This window comes from Micropterus salmoides, unplaced genomic scaffold (assembly GCF_014851395.1).
Source record: "Micropterus salmoides isolate LMB-PRFRI ecotype aquatic unplaced genomic scaffold, ASM1485139v1 Ms_hic_scaffold_4, whole genome shotgun sequence".
Taxonomy (NCBI): Eukaryota; Metazoa; Chordata; class Actinopteri; order Centrarchiformes; family Centrarchidae; genus Micropterus; species Micropterus salmoides.
In genome coordinates, this window is record NW_024043372.1 from 3753344 (window position 1) to 3772735 (window position 19392).

Genomic DNA, 19392 nt, shown 5'->3' on the forward strand with positions numbered 1-19392 from the left:
GTTCATGAGTGAAAAGCCACAGCCTGCATGCCGGTGTTCCTACCTTTATTGCAGGATTTGTTTATGAAAGTGTTTTGGATTATGCTCACTAGAGTTCACCCAAGCATGCGTACGAGCACATGCCTGGTAGCACTCTAGAGGCCTTTTAACTGAGAGAAGGGCCAAAAAGCTATGATGACCTTAGCCCTTTCTGACATGTGAGGAAAACTGATTGATCATCAAAAAGAAGAACAGTGAAATTTCAGTTCCTGTAGCACTTATAGAAACCGACCTCCATGTGTGTTAACAACTGAGGAGCCAGGAGATTTATCTCACCCACTGATGCTAGAGGTCACATTGAGATGAGTGTGCTAAATGAGCAAAAAAGAAAGTTGAAACCTACACATTAAGCACGATTCAATCTGCTAAAGTTCTCAGCTACGACTTTTGAACTTTTGTGCAGTGTGTGATTGCTGCATGCTCTACTGACTTTGATAAGTGCTTTAAACTCAATACGGTGATATTTAAAGTGTTTTTTAATATGATGTGGCCTCTTCCATGACTAAGTGGTCACCACCCACTGTCTTTATAAAGTAGGTATCTCTCTGACTTTTTATTTTACTGTAACTTTTGTTCCTTTCCACTGCCCTGCTGCTGAACTGATACCTCAGTTCTGCCTCTCACTTTAAGATTATATGCAGACCTTTTCAGTGCATCCTCTATGTAGAGACAGAAGTAGAGTTCATTTCTAGCAATCATGTGTTCTTAAACACACTCTTGTCTGACATAAGGTTGGACATCAACACTGAGAGTTAAACGTACTGAGACTGATCTGGGATACTTGAGCTGTGTTTCAGGGCTGCTTTACTAAAAACCACCTTAAATTCAAATTAAGCCATCATTTATGTCAAATCCTTCCATGTCCCCGAAAGTGAAACCATCTTTTTTTTTAGACAGATAATCTTGTGGAGATTTGATGTGGCTCGGCTGCTTGGTGAAAGCCAGATTTCGGTGAAATGACCCGCACTCTTCAGATTTGGTTGACTCGGCTGTCTGTTACACATGTGCAGTTAAGCTCCAGATGTTGAACTTAGACTCGTACTGTAGGTTTCCTTTCCTTTATCGAGGCAAAGTGGACTGAGCATGCATATGAGCCATTTGTGCAATATTACAGCACATTACACACTTTCAGTTTTTACATCCGTGGGAGAGCCTTTGACTGTCGACCTCAGTGCAGATCCATTAGAACATAATAAGTCTTGCTCAAGAGGTTTATGACAGTTGTTAGATACTGCGTCTTGTACTATTTTCCTACAAAGCTGCCTCTCTAACTCTACTAGTATGTATAGGTATATTATTCCTTATTGATTTTCCTCTGTCTATACAACAGATCCGACCCTAAACCACCTTCGCCTCCAGCAACCCTTTGGTAACAAGTTATGCTGGACGAACTGAAAACCGTATCTGCAAATAATCACTGCTCAGGCAACATATCCCTCAATCTGTAGGTCAAAACCGGCCACAAAAAAACTTTTCTCACAGAGATGATATTGTGTCCAAATCATCAGTTAAATCGTTTATTACCCCGTAGCGTTTTCACCACTGGTCAGCAGTATGTTTACAAAGACCATTCATTATTTAATAGCCTAGCAAAGAGAAACGTGGGAGAATGGAGGGACAAAGTCAGTCTGATATCAGGCAAATATTGCTATTTCACTAAAAGCAAACATCAGCAACTCACTGCTGATAAGATGATCTGTGACCACAGTTACAGTGTGTAAACGTATTTAAAGACCTGAGGGATCCCAGATTTTCTTTGCGGTGGGTCACCTTGAGTTAGGAAGTTTGTCATCCTATTAGAGCCTTTTATTAAAACTGCTTTATCAGTTTCCACCGTCAACCGCTTATCCTACGTACAGGGTTGCAGCTGACATCGGGCGAAAGGTAGGGTACACCCTCTATGTGTACATCCACACATGGACAAACAACCACTCACACCTAAGGACAATGTAAGGTCACCAATTAACCTTGTCCGCATGTCTTTGGACAGTGGGAGGAAGCTGGAGCACCTGGAGAGAACCCACAACCTTCTTGCTGTGAGGCGACAGTGCTAACTACTGCACCACCGTGCCGCCCTTGCTTTATTAGTATATTATAAATTATATTATAAGGATATTTCCATCTTCAACCAAGTCCACACTTCCAGGAAAATGGTGCTTGCATTCACAAAAATTGTTCAGAAAAAATGAGAAACTCGCCATAAAATGTTTTGACGAAGACATCAGGTTGAAATGTGAAATTGTGAGGGGTTGTTGCTTTTGCTTTAAATGGATTTTTATACATTTTAGCCTATATGACATTAAAGGAGACCTATTCTACTGCATTTCCAGCCCTATATTATAGTTCTGTGACTCCTGGATGGCAGCTTTGCATGATTAAAAGTTCAAAAAAAGAATTTTCTGTCTTATACTGTCCTATCCTATCTCAAAGAGAATGACATCATACTGAGCCGTTAGTAGAAAAACCTGGTTAAAACAGAACATTCAGAACAGGGGCATATCTGAGGTTTTGGCTCACAGGGATTTCTTTTAAATACTTTTACCTCATTTGAAACTTTGGTCATGTTTAAAATGAACATCTGACATTGTAACAATCTAGAAATGCCAGAAAATATGAAAAAGCATAATGGGTCCCCTTTAAAATTATCCCTTTTAAACATGAGATACAGGAGGTGGTGATGGTGCAGTGGATAAGACACGTGTTTGGTGTGGGAGACCCAGGTTTGATTCTCACTGTGACACTGTGTCCCTGAGCAAGACACTCCAGAGGCGTGCGACCTCTGATAGCAATTGTCTGTCGCTTTGGATAAACGCATCAGCTAAATGAGTAACTGTAATGTAGTGAGATACATATAAATAAATATAATTCAATTTTATTTATATAGTGCCAGTTCACAACAGCAGTTATCTCATTGCACTTTTCATATAATGCAGGTCTAGGCCATTTTCTTTGTGACATTATTTACAGGGACACAACAGTTCCCACCATGAGCAAGCACTTGGCGACAGAGGCAAGGAAAATTGAGGGGCCTTTTATTCAGCAGTGTTGCAAGTAGAAAAGAGGTCCAAACTGTTTTGCCATGAGGGTTAGAGGAGTCAGACTGTCCATTAAGACAGATGGACTCAATGTTGTAGATTTTTGAATAATTCAAAGCTGCAGTGAAACACCCACATTAAACATTAGAGACAGGACCGTTGCCTGCTTCCTGTCTCTCTAAATTCAGTTAAACATGATGGACGTGTCTGAGCTCTCTGCTGTAATTGACCTCATCTCGAGTTCATATTAGTTAAGAGGATGAGCATCAGTCCCCGCTGATCTCTGTATTCAACACCTTTAACTCTTTGCTTGCTTGCAATCTACAAGACTACACACACTTAGAACTACATACAGTATCTCACAGAAATGAGCACACCCCCCACATTCATGTGACAACACTGAAGAAATGACACTTTGCTACAATGTAAAGTAGTGAGTGTGCAGCTTGTATAACAGTGTAAATTTGCTGTTCCCTCAAAATAACATCACACAGCCGTTAATGTCTAAACCGCTGGCAACAAAGTGAGTACACCCCTAAGTGAAAATGTCCAAATTGGGTCCAATTAGCAGTTTTCCCTCCCCGGTGTCATGTGACTCGTTAGTGTTACAAGGTCTCAGTTGTGAAAGGGGAGTAGATGTAAGATGTAAAGATGTAATTTGGTGCCATATAGCAGAGTAAGAGTGTCTGTATCTGTCACCTCACTGCACAGCGAGCCGCTAACAGCAGCTTTATGGTCTGAGCAAGCTAGCTGCTGCGTGCTAGCCAACACACACACACACACACACACCCCCACACACACCCCGGTGCGTGAGTTATAACTAAATTTCCACAGAAAGCAACATTAAAAAAACAGCTGCAGGCTTCCGACACACTACGCTCCTTAGTTAGTGAGATTGAAATGAGGCTTACTGTCCACAGTTTCTCTGGACTGTCCCTCAGGATCACAACGTTGGTACAACATCGCCGAGCGTGCTAGCCACATTAGCCGCGCAATATGCTAACGCCAAGTTAGCTAACCTCTAAAATAAACAGTAAAACAACACAAAACACGGCAACACTTACAGCTACAGAGTTTGCCCATGGCGATCCATCTTTGAACCGTCACAGAACTTGTTACGGTTGTAGAACTTTTGAAGCACTCATTAATTTAACATGCCCTGAAGTGTACAGTATGAACATCGCGGTTGTTGCGGTGCCATCCTCCGCGGTAGGCTTGACCAATAGGGAGCAGGTGTGTTAAATTTGGTGTTATCGCTCTCACACTCCCTCATACTGGAAGTTCAATATGGCACCACATGGCAAAGAACTCTCTGAGGATCTGAAAAAAAAGGCTGGTCCACATAAAGATGGTCTAGGCTATTAAAAAGTTGAGTGCACCTGCTCAGTCATATCAGTGCTCAGACCGTACACCACACACTGCATCAAACCGGTCTGCATGGCTGTCGTCCCAGAAGGAAGCCTCTTCTAAAGATGATGCACAAGAAAGCCCGCAAACAGTTTGCTGAAGACAAGCAGACTAAGGACATGGATTACTGTGGTCTGATGAGACCAAGATACTACAACTTATTTGCTTCAGATGGTGTCAAGCGTGTGTGGCGGCAACCAGGTGAGGAGTACAAAGACAAGTGTGTCTTGCCTACAGTCCCAGACCCCAAAACACACCTCCAAGACGACCGCTGCCTTGCTACAGAAGCTGAGGGTAAAGGTGATGGACTGGCCAAGCATGTCTCCAGACCTAAACCGTGTTGAGCATCTGTGGGGCGTCCTCAAACGGGAGGGGGAGGATCGCAAGGTCTGTAACATCCACCAGCTCCGTCATAGAGGAGTGGAAGAGGACTCCAGTGGCAACCTGTGAAGCTCTGGTGAACTCCAAGCCCAAGAGGGTTAAGACAGCGCTGGAAAATATTGGTGGCCACACAAAATATTGACACTTTGTGCCCAATTTGGACATTTTCACTTAGGGGTGTCCTCACTTTTGTTGCCAGCGGTTTAGACATTAATGGCTGTGTGATGTGTTATTTTGAGGGGACAGCAAATTTACACTGTTGTACAAGCTGCACACTCACTACTTTACATTGTAGCAAAGATATAATCAGATATTTCCAAAACAGGAGTAGTGTACTCACTTCTGTGAGATACTATTTAAGCTTACAATTACATACACGTACGTTTTTACAGGTGTCCAGATAAAGTTGTTTAGAGTTTGAATGTCCTTGTCTGTTTTTTGCTCAAACAAAAGGAAGGAAAGATTTTAGAGTTTGACGCTCCTAATTTAATTGATCAGTGTGATAGAGGCACCTTCTGTAAGCAAAGAAATAAGTAACAATCCATGAAATCCTTGTTGTGTTTCACTGAAAGCGTCTGAGTCCCGGAAATACTGGAAATGAGAGCCTTAAGCATTCTCTTTAGACAGTCGGACATTGCGTGATTCAGTGTATTAGTGTATAAATGGGAATGTGAGCCAATATTGTTTAGCATGAACACAATCAACATATGGACAATAGAGCCTCTCAGACACAGCAGTGCTTGGGGTATTTAGGTAGATAATAAACCATTATTTGTATTTGCTTGGATTTGTGTTCTGGACAATTGTGGGAAACAAACAATTGGTTGTTATGTACAGTAAACATCTGTTAGGCGTTATAGGGAAGACAGAGAGGGAGAGGGGTATGTAATTATGTGTCTCTGTATTATAATCATCTCTCTGCCCCAGCTTTCCTCTCTATTGATGTTTTCTGCTTCTGATTTTCTACTGTACATCTCTCTGTCTGTAATACCCTGTGTTTCTTTGTTTCCTTTTTTTTTCTTCTTCTTTCTTTCTTGTTGTAATACATCATATCTCACATGTTTCCCAGTCATTGGCCCCTGGAAGCAGTTTAACACCTAGGTCAAACAAGGTGACAGACAGTATTTGCAGCTGACTGGTCCAGAGGGAGACTGTATTATTTGTGGGTGGATGACATTTTTACTGCACCCTTGTTCCTCTTTTGTTGCCTCCCTGTTCTTCTCTTGCTCATTCATCCTTGTGCCTCCTTTCTTATGCTTTTGTCTTCTTCCTCTCTCTCTTTGACTGTCTGTACATTAGCTTATTTTTATCTCCTCTTGCCTCTGTCCACCCCCCTCTTTTTTTCTGTGACAAGATGACCTTTTTTAAGTGAACCAGTGCTTCAACACTGTCAGCTAAATTAGGAACAATACAACACTCTGATGACCTCCTGCCCATCACACACGTGCAGTCGTGCACACACACACTTTGAGCCAGGTAGCATCGGAGAAAAGCCTGAGGTGGTCTGAATGCACTGACCTGTTAACAATTGTTCATTGTCACAGCTAACTAGGCAGACAGGAACAAGATGTACTCAACACTGTGTGTGAGTGTATCCATGCACGTGTTTTGTATTTCATACTACCCAGTCTACATCTGAAGTCTCTATTTAATAAACAAATATATATATATATATACACACAGTTCAGATCTGTTCATTATTGCGCGTAACAGTAAATAAAATCCAAAAACTTAAAATTTACAACAAGATAACACATTACAACGAATGTCACCAGTCAAGAAAAAGCCTTAAGATAAAAGTGAGTTTTAAAGGAGAGATTTAAAAGCAGATTTGGAACTTGCCTTTCTTACATCCTCAGACAAGTTCGTATGACATGTCCCAAATGGTAAAAACAGACTTCTGACAAGTAGGCAGAAGCCAACGATGCCTTGATAGCCTTGATACAGGTAATAAAATTCTTGTCTATGTTCTCAATTTGTAGTCTAAGAACACAGACTGTATATTAAAAGTGGACGTAGTCATCGTGACGTCACCCGTTGGTTTGTGGACTGCCTTTTTGAAGCCTCGAGTTTACAAGGTACGACTCACTCTAGCCTGGTTGACAGGTCGCTATGGTAACAACTTGTCAATCACAGATAATCCCGCCCTGAAACATCCTCTGCTTTACTCTGCTGGTCTATTTTCCTCTAAATTGGGCCATAATTTACATGCTGTGTTGGAGGAGACCTTAAACTAGTGACTGAGACCATAAACTCATTAGGAAAGTGTTTACTGAGGTAATAAATCAGAATTAGGTAAGTTATAGGGTGAAATTGAATTTTGTAACTCCCTTCTGCTACATAGACAATATACATTAATGAAGAATCAATTATAAAAATGGTAAACGGAAATAAACTATCCTCACTGGAGCAGTGCTGAGGATGAATTAGAGTTTAAGAGTCTGATAGCTTGGGGGATAAAGCTGCTCTGCAGTCTGGTGGTGTGTCAGCAGAAACTTCTATATCTCTTCGCAGAAAGCAGCAGGGTGAACAGGCTGTGGCTGGGTGGTTACTGTCCTTCAGTATCCTTTGGGCTCTGCAGGCACCTCACCTCACCGATATCACTGATGCTCGGGTACCAATGATCTTCTGAGCAGTTTTAATCACCCGCTGCAGGGCCCTCCGGTCCTGGGCCGTGCACATCCCATGTTAGTTTGTGATGTTTCCAGTCAGGATGCTTTCTATTGCTCCTTAGGGTAATTTTACCATTATTTATAATCCTGGTCATCGTGTCCTAGTAAATCACATTAAGCCTGTGGCAAAGAACCTTGGTGTTTGGTTTGATAGTAATTTAAATTTCGAGCAGCACACCACAAAGCTTGTTCAATCATGTTTTTATCAACTTAGAAATATAGCAAAAATTCTATCTATGTCACCTGTTTAACCCAAAAATCTATTGATCGACTCCAGACTGTCCAGAACTCAGCTGCCAGGCTTTTAACCAGAACAAAGAAATATGACCACATTTCTCCTATTTTAGCTTCATTACACTGGCTCCCAGTATGTTTTAGAATTGACTTTAAAATTCTATTGATCACTTTTAAAGCTCTTCATGGCCTCTCACCTTGTTATATTTCTTACCTTTTAGTCCCATACGCACCAGCACGTACCTTGAGATCCTCGGGCAGAGGTCTGTTGTCTGTTCCAGAGTCTCGACTGAAAACTAAAGGGGACAGAGCGTTTGCTGTCAGGGCCCCGAGGCTCTGGAACAGCCTGCCCGAGGAAATCAGGTCGGCTGAGTCAGTGAACTCTTTTAAGTCCCTTCTTAAAACATACTTTTATAGGAGAGCTTTTCCTGATCTTATTTGACTTTATTTTATCCCTTTTATTTTATTCTATTTTACTAATTTTATATTTATCTTAAACGTGTATTTTAGTCTTTTCAATGTTTTCCTGCTTTTATCTTGTATTGTTTTTGTATTATTGTCTCTTGTGTATTATTGTCTTTACACTTGTTAAAGCACTTTGTAACTTGTTTTTGAAAAGTGCTCTACAAATAAAGATTATTATTATTATTTCTAATGGAACCGGACTTCTTTTTGCAGTCGCCCACTGCTGGACATTTGATTGAATGCAGGTTTAAGGGACTTCTGCTTCCCTCTTGTCTAAAAAGCACATTTCTTAATAACATTAAACAAGTAAACAAGTGTGAAAGTGTGTGAAAGCTACGTTGTAGAACTAGCAACATGCAAGTATTCAACTGAAACATTTGATTTATTGATTGTTTTAGTGAATCTTAACAAATATAAAAAAGTAAACTTATGAAATAAACTGCCTGCTTCAGCTTTAAAGATAAAATGATTTGATGCTAATGAGCTAAATTTTGCTGCCTTGACTACATTGGGCTAAAAGATTTGGGAGTTTTTACCTCAGTGGTGAGCCCCTGACTTTCCCCCTAGCGCTATCATTAGCACAACGTTTCCACTACTTTTGTTTATGACTGAATACTTGCCAAACTAATGACATCCCCGTCATTCTTAGCTGTACTTTGTGTTTAGTGCTAATTAGTGTGATCATTATACCTACAGAACATCAGCATTTAGCTCAGAGCAGAGCTGTGCCAAAGTACAGTCTGGTTTATAAACTGATCATTTCATCTGCAAAGACATTCAGGGGCTTGTAATCTGCAATCAGTAAGCAGCTGCAAAACAAAATGTTGTGCTGTTTAAAGTACAATATTTCCTTCTGAAATCTAGTGAAATGGGGTGTAAAGTGAAAGTACCTTAGAACTCTACTTAAGGTACAGTAGGCTACTTGAATAAATGTATACATTTATTTTCACATTTGTTTTCTAGTCACAACAAAAAGTTACATGTATAATAAAATTATCATCAGTTGGCAGAATCCCACAACAGAGTTTTAAAGATGGAACAGTGGAGCAGAGTTATGGGGCCAGGATGAGTATGAAGAGGACATTTTCCAAACGGTGTGTGTTTATGGCTCTGGGCAGACAGGTAATTGAGCGAGCTCTCTGGAGGCAGGGTCGGCACCTCTGAACCACTCCTGTCAAATGCATGGCTAGCCACTCTAACTCTATTTCTGCTTAGCGCTATTGTTCTCTCATTTCTCCCCGTCTTTATAGGTCTCTCTCTCCGACTCCCTCTCTTGGACGCCCTCTTTGTCTGTTCCAAAAATACATTTGAATAACAGAGAAAGGTGCTCCCTTGTGTTTTTATTATGCGATGTTTGACCCTAAAAGGTCTTTTGACAGCCAACTACATCTCTGTCGACAAGAGAAGCCGCTGAAATGTTGCCTAAAAGACAGCAGGGTTATTATGCATGATGGTAAAAGGGGACTTTCTGCACCTTTTACAGCACAGATAGGACATACATCTTCACAGACCGGCAGACAGCACTGGTATGCAGGCTGATAACTGAGGGAAAACACAAATAGGATGCTAACGAACAAAAACATGTACAGTACTGTAAACAAGTTCATACATAACAAACACACACAAGCGTACAATCCTAAAATAGATTCTCTCCTCTCTGCCTCAGCTTTTCTTCTCCTCCCTGAAACATGTTGAAGAATATGAATACAGTCACTCCAGTGTCAAGTTTTCCCTCAGTAGACTGCTGCAGCACCAGCTACATTTTGTTCATTCAGCTTTTTATTTTACTAAACTCACAGTTTTCATAAGATATTTTCCCACTCACTTGAGACTTTAAAGGTTTTATAACACAAATGATGTAATTACTTTCACATTTAAGGAAAAATGCTGCGTGTAGCGTACACAAATACAGATAATTTAGGAAGACCAAGAGCAAATCGTGTCATTTGAAATAAAGACACCCAGCAGTGCAAAAAGTGATGCTTTCTTTTACACTAACATTGTAAAAACTACACAGGGTTCCTCACACTGGAGGCCACACATGCTGCAGAGGCACTGATTGGTTTTTCAGTGACATGGGGTGAAAACGGTGCCTTACATCTGTTGTTTTGCAACATTAAAGGGAAAATAAACTAATTTTAAAGTAACATAGCCGAACAAGTTGCTGAGCTTCAGTGTCTCGGTGAAACATAAACTACAATATCTATAATGTTCATACAAACATGTAAACAAAAGGTCTTCATGATGAATTGAGAAATAATTCACATAAGAGGAACAAATGTTAAAGAGGTCAAGAAACATATCCAGCCTAAACTACAAGAGTACAGTACAAGGTATATATGTATATAAAAATTACATTTTTTTTTTTGTTAAGTCATCGTCAATACCTTTAGTCCACAACATACTTAATCTCTTGAAACACTATAACTAATTGGCACCATGCCATACTTACTTCATGAAAGACTTTTTACCTGCTATTTACAAATCCAATGAATGTTTTTTTTGTAAAATATAAAAAGTCATAACATGCATAGTTTATGTCACTTTAAATCCTCGGTTTCATAGTCATTACTCATTTAGCTGACGCTTTTATGCAAAGCGACTCACAATTGTCATATATGTCAGCGGTCGCACGCATCTGGAGCAACGAGGGGTTAAGTGTCTTGCTCAGGGACACAGTGGAATGTGTCTTATCCACTACTCCATCGCCAAAGAACATTGTCAAACAACATACAGCAACAACAGAAGAGACCAAAAAATAAAAAATAAATTAAAACAATTGAAGCGGCCTCCTTAGCATGCTAGCGGCTTCCGTTGTAACCCTCACGGAACCTTTCATGAATGACTGAATAGAGCACCTCGGAGACACGGTGCATGTTTAGTGGCAGTGCTGCAGATGTATTTAGTTTGTTGTTGTCTGTCTGTGTTACAGGCTGGGGAGCGGTGGAGGGTACTCTACATTAAATTCAATATTCGTAAAAATAAGCTTTACTGTTTAGCCACTCTAGCGGCAACATCAGTAGGTTGTTCGTTCAGTTAGTCCGCCACTTTCATCCAGACGTAAAATTTGTACAGACAGTCCCCATAGGGTGAATATTAATGATTTTGGTGTCGTTTAGCACCCTGGCATGTGGCAAAAAAGCTTGTAAAGTAAAAAAGTTTAGTTGTGGAAATAGGGAATCCATCCATCCATTTAGTACGTGATGTACTTAAGCACTGTTAGAAGACGTTATGTGTGTCTTTCTTAGTATAGACATAGAAAGAAAGGTTTGATCTGGGTTTTAATTGTCTGTCTTAACTGTTTTTTTCTGTCTCTGTCTCTTCAGGGAGTTTTCCCAGCCAGCTACATTCACTTGAAAAAAGCCATCGTTTCCAACCGAGGGTAAGTTTACCAGCCTGAAACTACACGACACAAAACTCTGTCTGCATAACCTCTGGGATCAAAGTGTTTACAATTTAGATTAAATCAGCTCCTTCATTTGCTCCAGCATCATACCTCAGTCTGCTCCTTTGCTTTTTTGGGGGCCCAAAGCAAAGTTGCACATAATGATAATCATAACTAAGGAATTACAATAACTTTTCCTTATTCTCTTGTTATTTAACCAGACATTCATATCTCCTCTACCTTCAAATTTCCACCTTTTTGTCTTTTTTTGACTTGTTGGGACGTCACATCAGATGTATAAATATAGTCCCAGAATGTCAAACTTGTCATGCCATTCAACCAAAACCTGATGGATGTTAGCTGACATGCTGCTGGCACCTCCAGCTTCATGTTTCATAGGTTAACAGATACAACTGCTTGATTCATAGCTACCATTGTTGAGAGGAAATATTAATTACTTGACTGTTTGAGTAGTTTTTTGCAAGTCCAAGTCAAGCCTCAAGTCTCTTATAGTATGGTAAGAGTCGTATCATCTGCTGCATACCAACCTGTCTGCTTAGAACACTGCATAACTGGATCTAAGGAATTCAAAGTTATTGTGACTCCTTTATCGAATAGAATACGATATCAAAGATTTATCATTGATTAGTTGTTTTGCATATGATCACTTAAACGGGGGGAAAAAAACACACAATGAAAGCTTTCCTTTAAAGTTAATAACTGAATTTTGCCTTGTAACATGAACATACGGCTACGGAGTGTTGGTCTGGATATACATATAACTCTTCACATATGGACACATGGTCAAGACCCGTTGGTGTCCGTTTGTAGCGCACAGGGGAGCCCCGTAGCGTCATAGTTCAACACACTGGGGGAAGCCCTGGAGCGTCACTTTTGAACGGTAAAGGTCGGAAGGCCTAAATAATAATTAACAGAAAAGACCAAGTAAGGAGGTGGTTGGGGTGGATGGAGGGTCAGAAACCAGATTTTCATCCAGAAGACCAGTGTTTATTTCCCTTGTGAAACAAAACGTGAACAATAAATAATGGAACATAAATTAAAGTTATTTAACTTACGTAAGTTAACTGACGTACGCAAGTTATTTTAAACCAAAACATTTGGACGTATCACAACGTGCTGTTACAAAATGAATGACGCTTTGCAACGTTAACAAGTATTTTTATTTTGTAGCTTTAAATGGATGTTAACAGACTCTTATTTATTGCTGCTTTCTTGACCGCAGCACCCTAAACAACAACGCTGGTCTTCACCAAGCGTCCATATGTGACTGGTTGGGAGTGAAAATGTGTTGGGATATAGATTAATTAATAAGCCTGTACCAATACGTCATAAACAATAAACCGTTAACCTGCCTCTACCCAACATTAATAAGTATGGTGGCCTTTCTCTCGGTTTGATGATTACGTTATCTGACCATTTGTATAATATTTAGAGATTCCTTTGTTTGGGAAGGAAGTTATAATACCCAAAGGTTATTCCAAATGGCGCAGCAGCAGCAGCAGCAGATGTGCTTGCTGGTGTTGTTACTGCTTACGAGTTCTAAATCTTGAGTCTGAGTCGAGTCTCAAGTCACTGCGTCTGACTTAAGTTCGGCTCGAGTCCGAGTCGCAAACTTAAGTTCCACACGCACAGTTATTATGTGACTGCCAGTAATGATTTCCAGATTGAAAGAGCCTCTTCACCTTGATCCTTTTTGTCAGGTTATTTTTCAGTTGTTGTTTTTACTTTTCCTTAGAAACTTATAGAAACCATATAAAGTTCACCTCGCAGGCCCCTGGAGCCCCTAAACACAACATCTTTTTGGTCTTTTACCTCAAGTGTGCTCTCTGATGTCAAGCAGTAAAAAAGAACTCAACGAGCCTCAGACAATTACAGACAGGATGTAAGTCTATTTCTTGAATAGCGATAGGGTGTGTATGTCGGTGTCTTTGCAGCACTGATCTGATTGTCTAAGACAATACAAGCTTAAGTTGCTCTCGCCTATCTGGGATGATGCCACAGTTGAGTATACTTTATTTTACACAGTGCTGCGAGGCCTTTTCTTCTTCTCGCTAAAGCCACTTAAGGGGTAATTTGATGAAATCGCATTTTCTGTTGGGATCAGTTGTTTTGAGATTCTCTCTAAATAAGGTATGAAGCTCCTCGTTTCTGATTCCCTTCCAAGTTCAAGAGTACATATTTTAATACATTTACATAATGATTGGAAAAGCTTTTTTTTTTTTACTTCAGATTAATCAGAGTTATAAAGTGTGTCTCGATTTGCATAAGAGTATTTTAATTAAAGGCAGGGAGAGTAAATTAATTGGAATTAGTGAATCCTTTACTGTTTCAAGTAGACCTCCAGGGCAGAGAAAGAGAGAGTTTTGAGTGGAGAGTGTATTTTACTGAATCTAGGCGGCTGGTGCTTGATGACAAATATAGTTATGAACTGTTGACCAAGTTGGTCTGAAAATAGCATTTACATGTGTGTTTGTGTGATGTGGGTGTGTATGTGTGTGACAGAGAGCGAGAGCATGAGTTCACTTCACTGCTCTTGTTTCAGCTGTGGATCCCAACTCTTTCCTATAAAACAAGGCTACACAGCACGGCAGTTGTAATTCCTTCGCACAAAACTGAAACAGGCTACTTTGAAACCGTTTATTTATTTCAAACAGAATATTGCTTGTATAAAATTGATCAAATGATATCAAATACACGTCATTCATTTGATCTAGCTCCGACAGACAGCTTACGCGCTTTTATTTTGACGTAACATCACGACAACAACACGGTGCAGGATGAGAAGAGTGTGGCAGAAGTTAGCAGACAGAGAGCGATACTTCACATGACAGGATTCACAACTTGGATTCGTTTTTATGAAAAGCTGTTCTGATTCTTTTGATCGGTGGACCTCTACAGACTGAAGGAATATAAATAATCAAGGAATGGACACATTCAGACTAAAACGAGCGCTTCAAAGGTAACGGGAGTCGGCACTTATCTGTTTGTTTTTTTTTTTTTCAATACTCCTCCCAGAATTAGACTTTGGGGCTCGTTGTTTCTGTTAAATGAACTGAACTATTGGAGAATCTAACCGATGAACATGCTACACGATGTGTAGCATGTTCATACTGACACATTGATCATAAGTTTAAACATTGATATTTGTATTAATGATCTAAGCAGCTTAGAAGCAAAGAACTTCTATAAAAAACAAACCAGGCGTTTAATGGAGAGCTGCGTTTTCCCACACCAGGCCAGTAAACTGGGTGGGCGGCTAATTGGGACTCTGCTATTAACTGAAGTTTTACGGTAAACAACCACAAGACAGTGGACGATCAATACATACTATATAATACGTCCCTCTGCAAGTCTTGGGTGACAAGCGACCATATAGGTCAAAGTCATGAAGACATGAACACATGTGATGCTGTTTACTGTCAAAACCTTACAGTCAATCTGGCTCGAAATAGACGCCAGTCATCTTCAGGGTCCCATTTGTTTAAGACATCACAATGAGATATTGATAGCTATATAAACGCAACATGCCGCAAAAATGTATTTGATTGATTTAAAATGGCTCTTGTCAGCACCTCTGAGTGAATTCAGAGGAAATCCTGATATGCAGCAGCCTCCAGTTTTAACACTGCGTCAGGTTGACAGGATGTTGTGAAGAACACTTTCCCAGCTGTCTGCTTCTCTGCAGGATAAATACAGTCTCAGAGCTGACATTTATAAATATCAGAAAGCAGCACCCCCGCACTTCAGGATCACACCCGGAGAGACAAATAAAGCCGTAAACACACACACACACACACACACACACACACACACACACACGCTGCATTCATGCTGTAAGACACGCAGACTCAGAGAAGATGCGTGTTACACATTATTGTACAAACACGTGTATATGAAAGCCATTTTCAGAAAACACACACAGGTATGGCAAAAGGAAATGTAAACTGATCTCACAGCTCAGGCACTAACTTCTTCCTGTAAGTCCAGTGTGCTTTAGAAGCTTCAGTGAGCTCCGTCACCTGGGATTAGTTTTACTTTGCTGCTTCAGATGGACATATTTTTTTTATCATAAGGCATGGTTATGAACTGGCAAAGAGAAAAGTGACTATTTTGGCTCGCCATGCATGGAGGTGAGGCTGCCTGTGATGCAAAAATGACAGAATTGGTTGTTTCTTGATCCATAAAGTGTTTTCAATGGCAGGAAGTAGTGTGATGTTCTTGAAGTGCATTGAAAAGTCACAGGAGTGACAGGAGGTTTGGTTGGATGTTTAGATTTAAAAAGCGTTTCGACAGTGTTACGGTCAGCGAGTGACAGTTCATGTTATGATACTGCAGGGCAGTTTTTCTTTCATACTGGTTTAGGTCATCCGTCATCGGTATTCCCCGGATTTCCCCCTCTGGTTTGCATCCCGTTTTTCCAGCTCATCTCTCAAACTGCTAAAAGTTGCATTGTAGAAACGTTAGCCTCGGTGCCTCTCTGTGTTCATGGTAATGTGTGTGTGTGTGATGGTTAGCTCTCAAGTTAAGTTTAGTTGTTTGGTAAGTGTAACTCGTTTGATGCATTAGAGCTGGGCAATAGGTTTCGATTAGTTTATTTCTTTTCATACATCCCTTATTTCAGCACACCTAAATAGTTTTAACTGTCAATTTGAACACTAGGTTTTATAGGTGGCTGCTAAAATGTGTTTTATTTTCAACAGGTAAGATTAGTCCACCAGGTAGTAAGTAGTAGGTAGTAAGCTAGTAGGGATCTGTCGGGTCTAGCAAGGTAGTTTCTTTAGTTTATTAATTTGGTGCCACCCGCAGCCCTTCTCTTTGTTCTCTGCCTCACATTTATTTCCTTTTTTGTTCATTACCTGTTACCTGATCTTTGCAGAAAAGCTTGTAAATGTCTTTAATTTTGGTCATTTAACAATAAATGGCTGAAGTTGCCTGACAACATCAGCAATATGTTGCTTCCCTTACTCCTTCTTATACCTCAGCTGGCTGCAACAGACGGTGATTTCAGTCCTTCTAAAAACCATCCAATTCCTTCTATGAAGATGATCTTTCCCTTCAGTTTAAAATAAATATTATACCAATTATACAGATTAAAAAGAAATCCTGAGGATTGTGTAAAAGAATGCAGTTGCTTTCTTTAAAAGTGTAATATTGGAAGAGCACTCTGAAGGGAAACAAATATTAAATAATATCTATTTTAGAAATGCAGTGTATGTACATATGTGTACTTTTTTCCTGTTATTTGACCCATTAAAGCATATGAAGTTTGATGGTACACATCTTAAAGGGAGAGAGAGAATAAAAAGGTTTACATAACAGAATAGTGCATCTACAGACATTCATTATTTTTAATACTCCACACAGACTTTAAATGTTCTCATGCTGCTTACTGCTATGGAACTGAACAGTGCTTTTCCATATTTTGTACATACTTTGTACACATACTTACTATTTATATTACACATTTCTTCAAGACATGACAGTGGCCATATTTTCCTCTAGGCCCAAGGATACAGTTATCTTGAATACGGTCTTCTTTTTCCTTTCTCATTCGTTTATTTTTCCATCCTGTGTCTGTCTTAAGTTGTGTTCCTTGCTTGTTGAATTTTTGCCCCTCGTTGCTCAGCCACCAGTACAACACAAGAAATGCATCACTGTTGGATAGAAGTCAGGTACGTCACATCCGGGTGAATATGTAATGACCATGACTATATCCAAAGAATTTCCAAAGCTCTTAACTGCATAAGTGCCATTGTGAGACAAAGACAACAACAAATCACAACATACTACAAGATACAGAGCTACACAGCCATCAGACCATTCATCCGATACTCACAACACACAGTAAACGGTAACATTACACAGTGAGCAGTGAATAGAGCAAATTGCCAGTAGATAGATAAAGTTCAATAAACAGTAGGTAGTGCAATATACTTAGCAGATACACAAAGAAGCATATCTATGTGAATTCATGCAATGTTGAATAAAATATGTTGCTGCATAACTGAGCTTATCCACACTTACACTTTTTCTCAATTGCTTACTATAACCAGGCTTCTGGACTAAAATCAAATAAAAACATTTTTCACACCTATTTCCCTAAACTCTACACACAAATCCTTTAATTTCTCATTACCTGCACCATGTGGTCATTTAGAACCACTAACATTCAAAATTGTTCACTCAATCAGCACAGCTTGAGCTCAATTTGCACGCTGATACCCAGGTGGAGACACAAAGAGTCATAATTGATTAAACACCAATCAGAACCTTCAATGGATTGATAAAAAGCCCCGAGTCAGTTCATTCAGTTTGAACTGGCTGTTTGGTGTTTTGTACTTTACATTAAGGAATAAAAAATTGCAAATATACACATTTGTTGTTTCTCTCGTTGTGTGTTCATCATGTGAAAAAGTTTTTGAGAGGAACCTTAAGCAACAGTTTTGTTTTGAATTTCTCCCACGAGTGCGTAAGACTGTGTTGTAGTGTGTGTTTCTAAGGGCCTGTGTGTCCTGTCTGAGGCCAAAGCTTGTTTTCTTTTCAGCAAGACTGAACGGTTTTGAGTGGAGATTTTGACCTGAAAATAGGATGTTTGAGGAACTGTGTGAGAAGTTGTGGATTTGTGTTGAGAGTTTTGAGATAAAGAGGCGTAATTTCAAGAAATTAAGCATGTAACAATTCGCCTTACACTAAGACAGCAAGGGAACGTACATACGCCAAAGATAAGGTTACGGGCGGATCTGATACCTGTTTAGGAGATTACATTCGGCAGCCTGCTTACCTTCGTTGAAGAAGCCCTGCCTAAACCAGATAAGCAACTAACTTGCACCTGTACACGCTTACAAAAATGATATATTAACGAAAAAAAAAGTCCATAGGATGGGTTTCACAGCGTGTATTTAAAGATATACCAGGTTACACCACGGCGGGATATTAGTCGCTGGAGGCTCGGCCGCACTCCGACGCATCAAACCAACATTACAGACATTATCACCGTTTCCGACATACATTCAGTTCACCCTCCAAACCCCCAATGTCCCAGCAGTTCAGATGTTCATTCCAATAACTTAAATCACCCGGATGGAGCCAGATGTCCTCCGGTGGAAAAAGGAAAAATACCAAGGTGAAGTGTGGCGAGCCGCCGCAGTCAACAATGTTCCACCTGTTGCGCTCTAGAGTCCCCCCCCCCTAACGTTACTTCCCACTCTCCTTTTAAAACCTACCCTGTGGCAAAACAATAATGAGTGGGGGGGGAAAAAAACATAAAAGGTCCTTACAACAATCCGTGATACACCACAGGCTTCTGATAGACAGTTGCTTTTTTTTTTCCACGTGAAGGCACAACCAATACACATAAAGCAGGTTTACCAACACATTAAAAGCTGTACCTGAAGGCAGAATAGGTGACTATTACAAGCAATGGAGAAAAACTGTAATAGAACAAAAAGTCACACAACATGTGCTACAGATTTCAGAGCTTGACACATCCTAACTGAGCTAATCTGTCACTTTGGCATAATGTTGGACATTTTGGTTTCACCATCAAATACTGAAGTGAGTGTCTGGGTTCATGTGGGGCTAACTAGGAAGCCTTAAAACTTGAGACTTGGTTTGAGATTGTGATTGATTAAGACCAGGACAGGAGACCAGCCAGCACTGAAGTGATGGCCAAGGTGGGCAAACACAGTTGCCTTTGTCTTTGATGGTTTCTTTTCTCTAACGAGAGCAAACATATACTGTGTTGAGACCTCTA

At 40.1% G+C, this 19392-nt stretch overlaps 1 protein-coding gene across 1 annotated transcript in view; it reads left to right on the plus strand.

The window, feature by feature from the left end:
* The window catches only part of LOC119886749 (dedicator of cytokinesis protein 3-like), a 214445-nt gene that overhangs the window by 102870 nt on the left and 92183 nt on the right, over positions 1–19392 (plus strand). The window contains exon 4 of the mRNA XM_038697686.1: positions 11560–11615. Within this exon, the coding sequence (XP_038553614.1) occupies positions 11560–11615 (56 nt within the window). The remainder of the gene's footprint in view (positions 1–11559; positions 11616–19392) is intronic.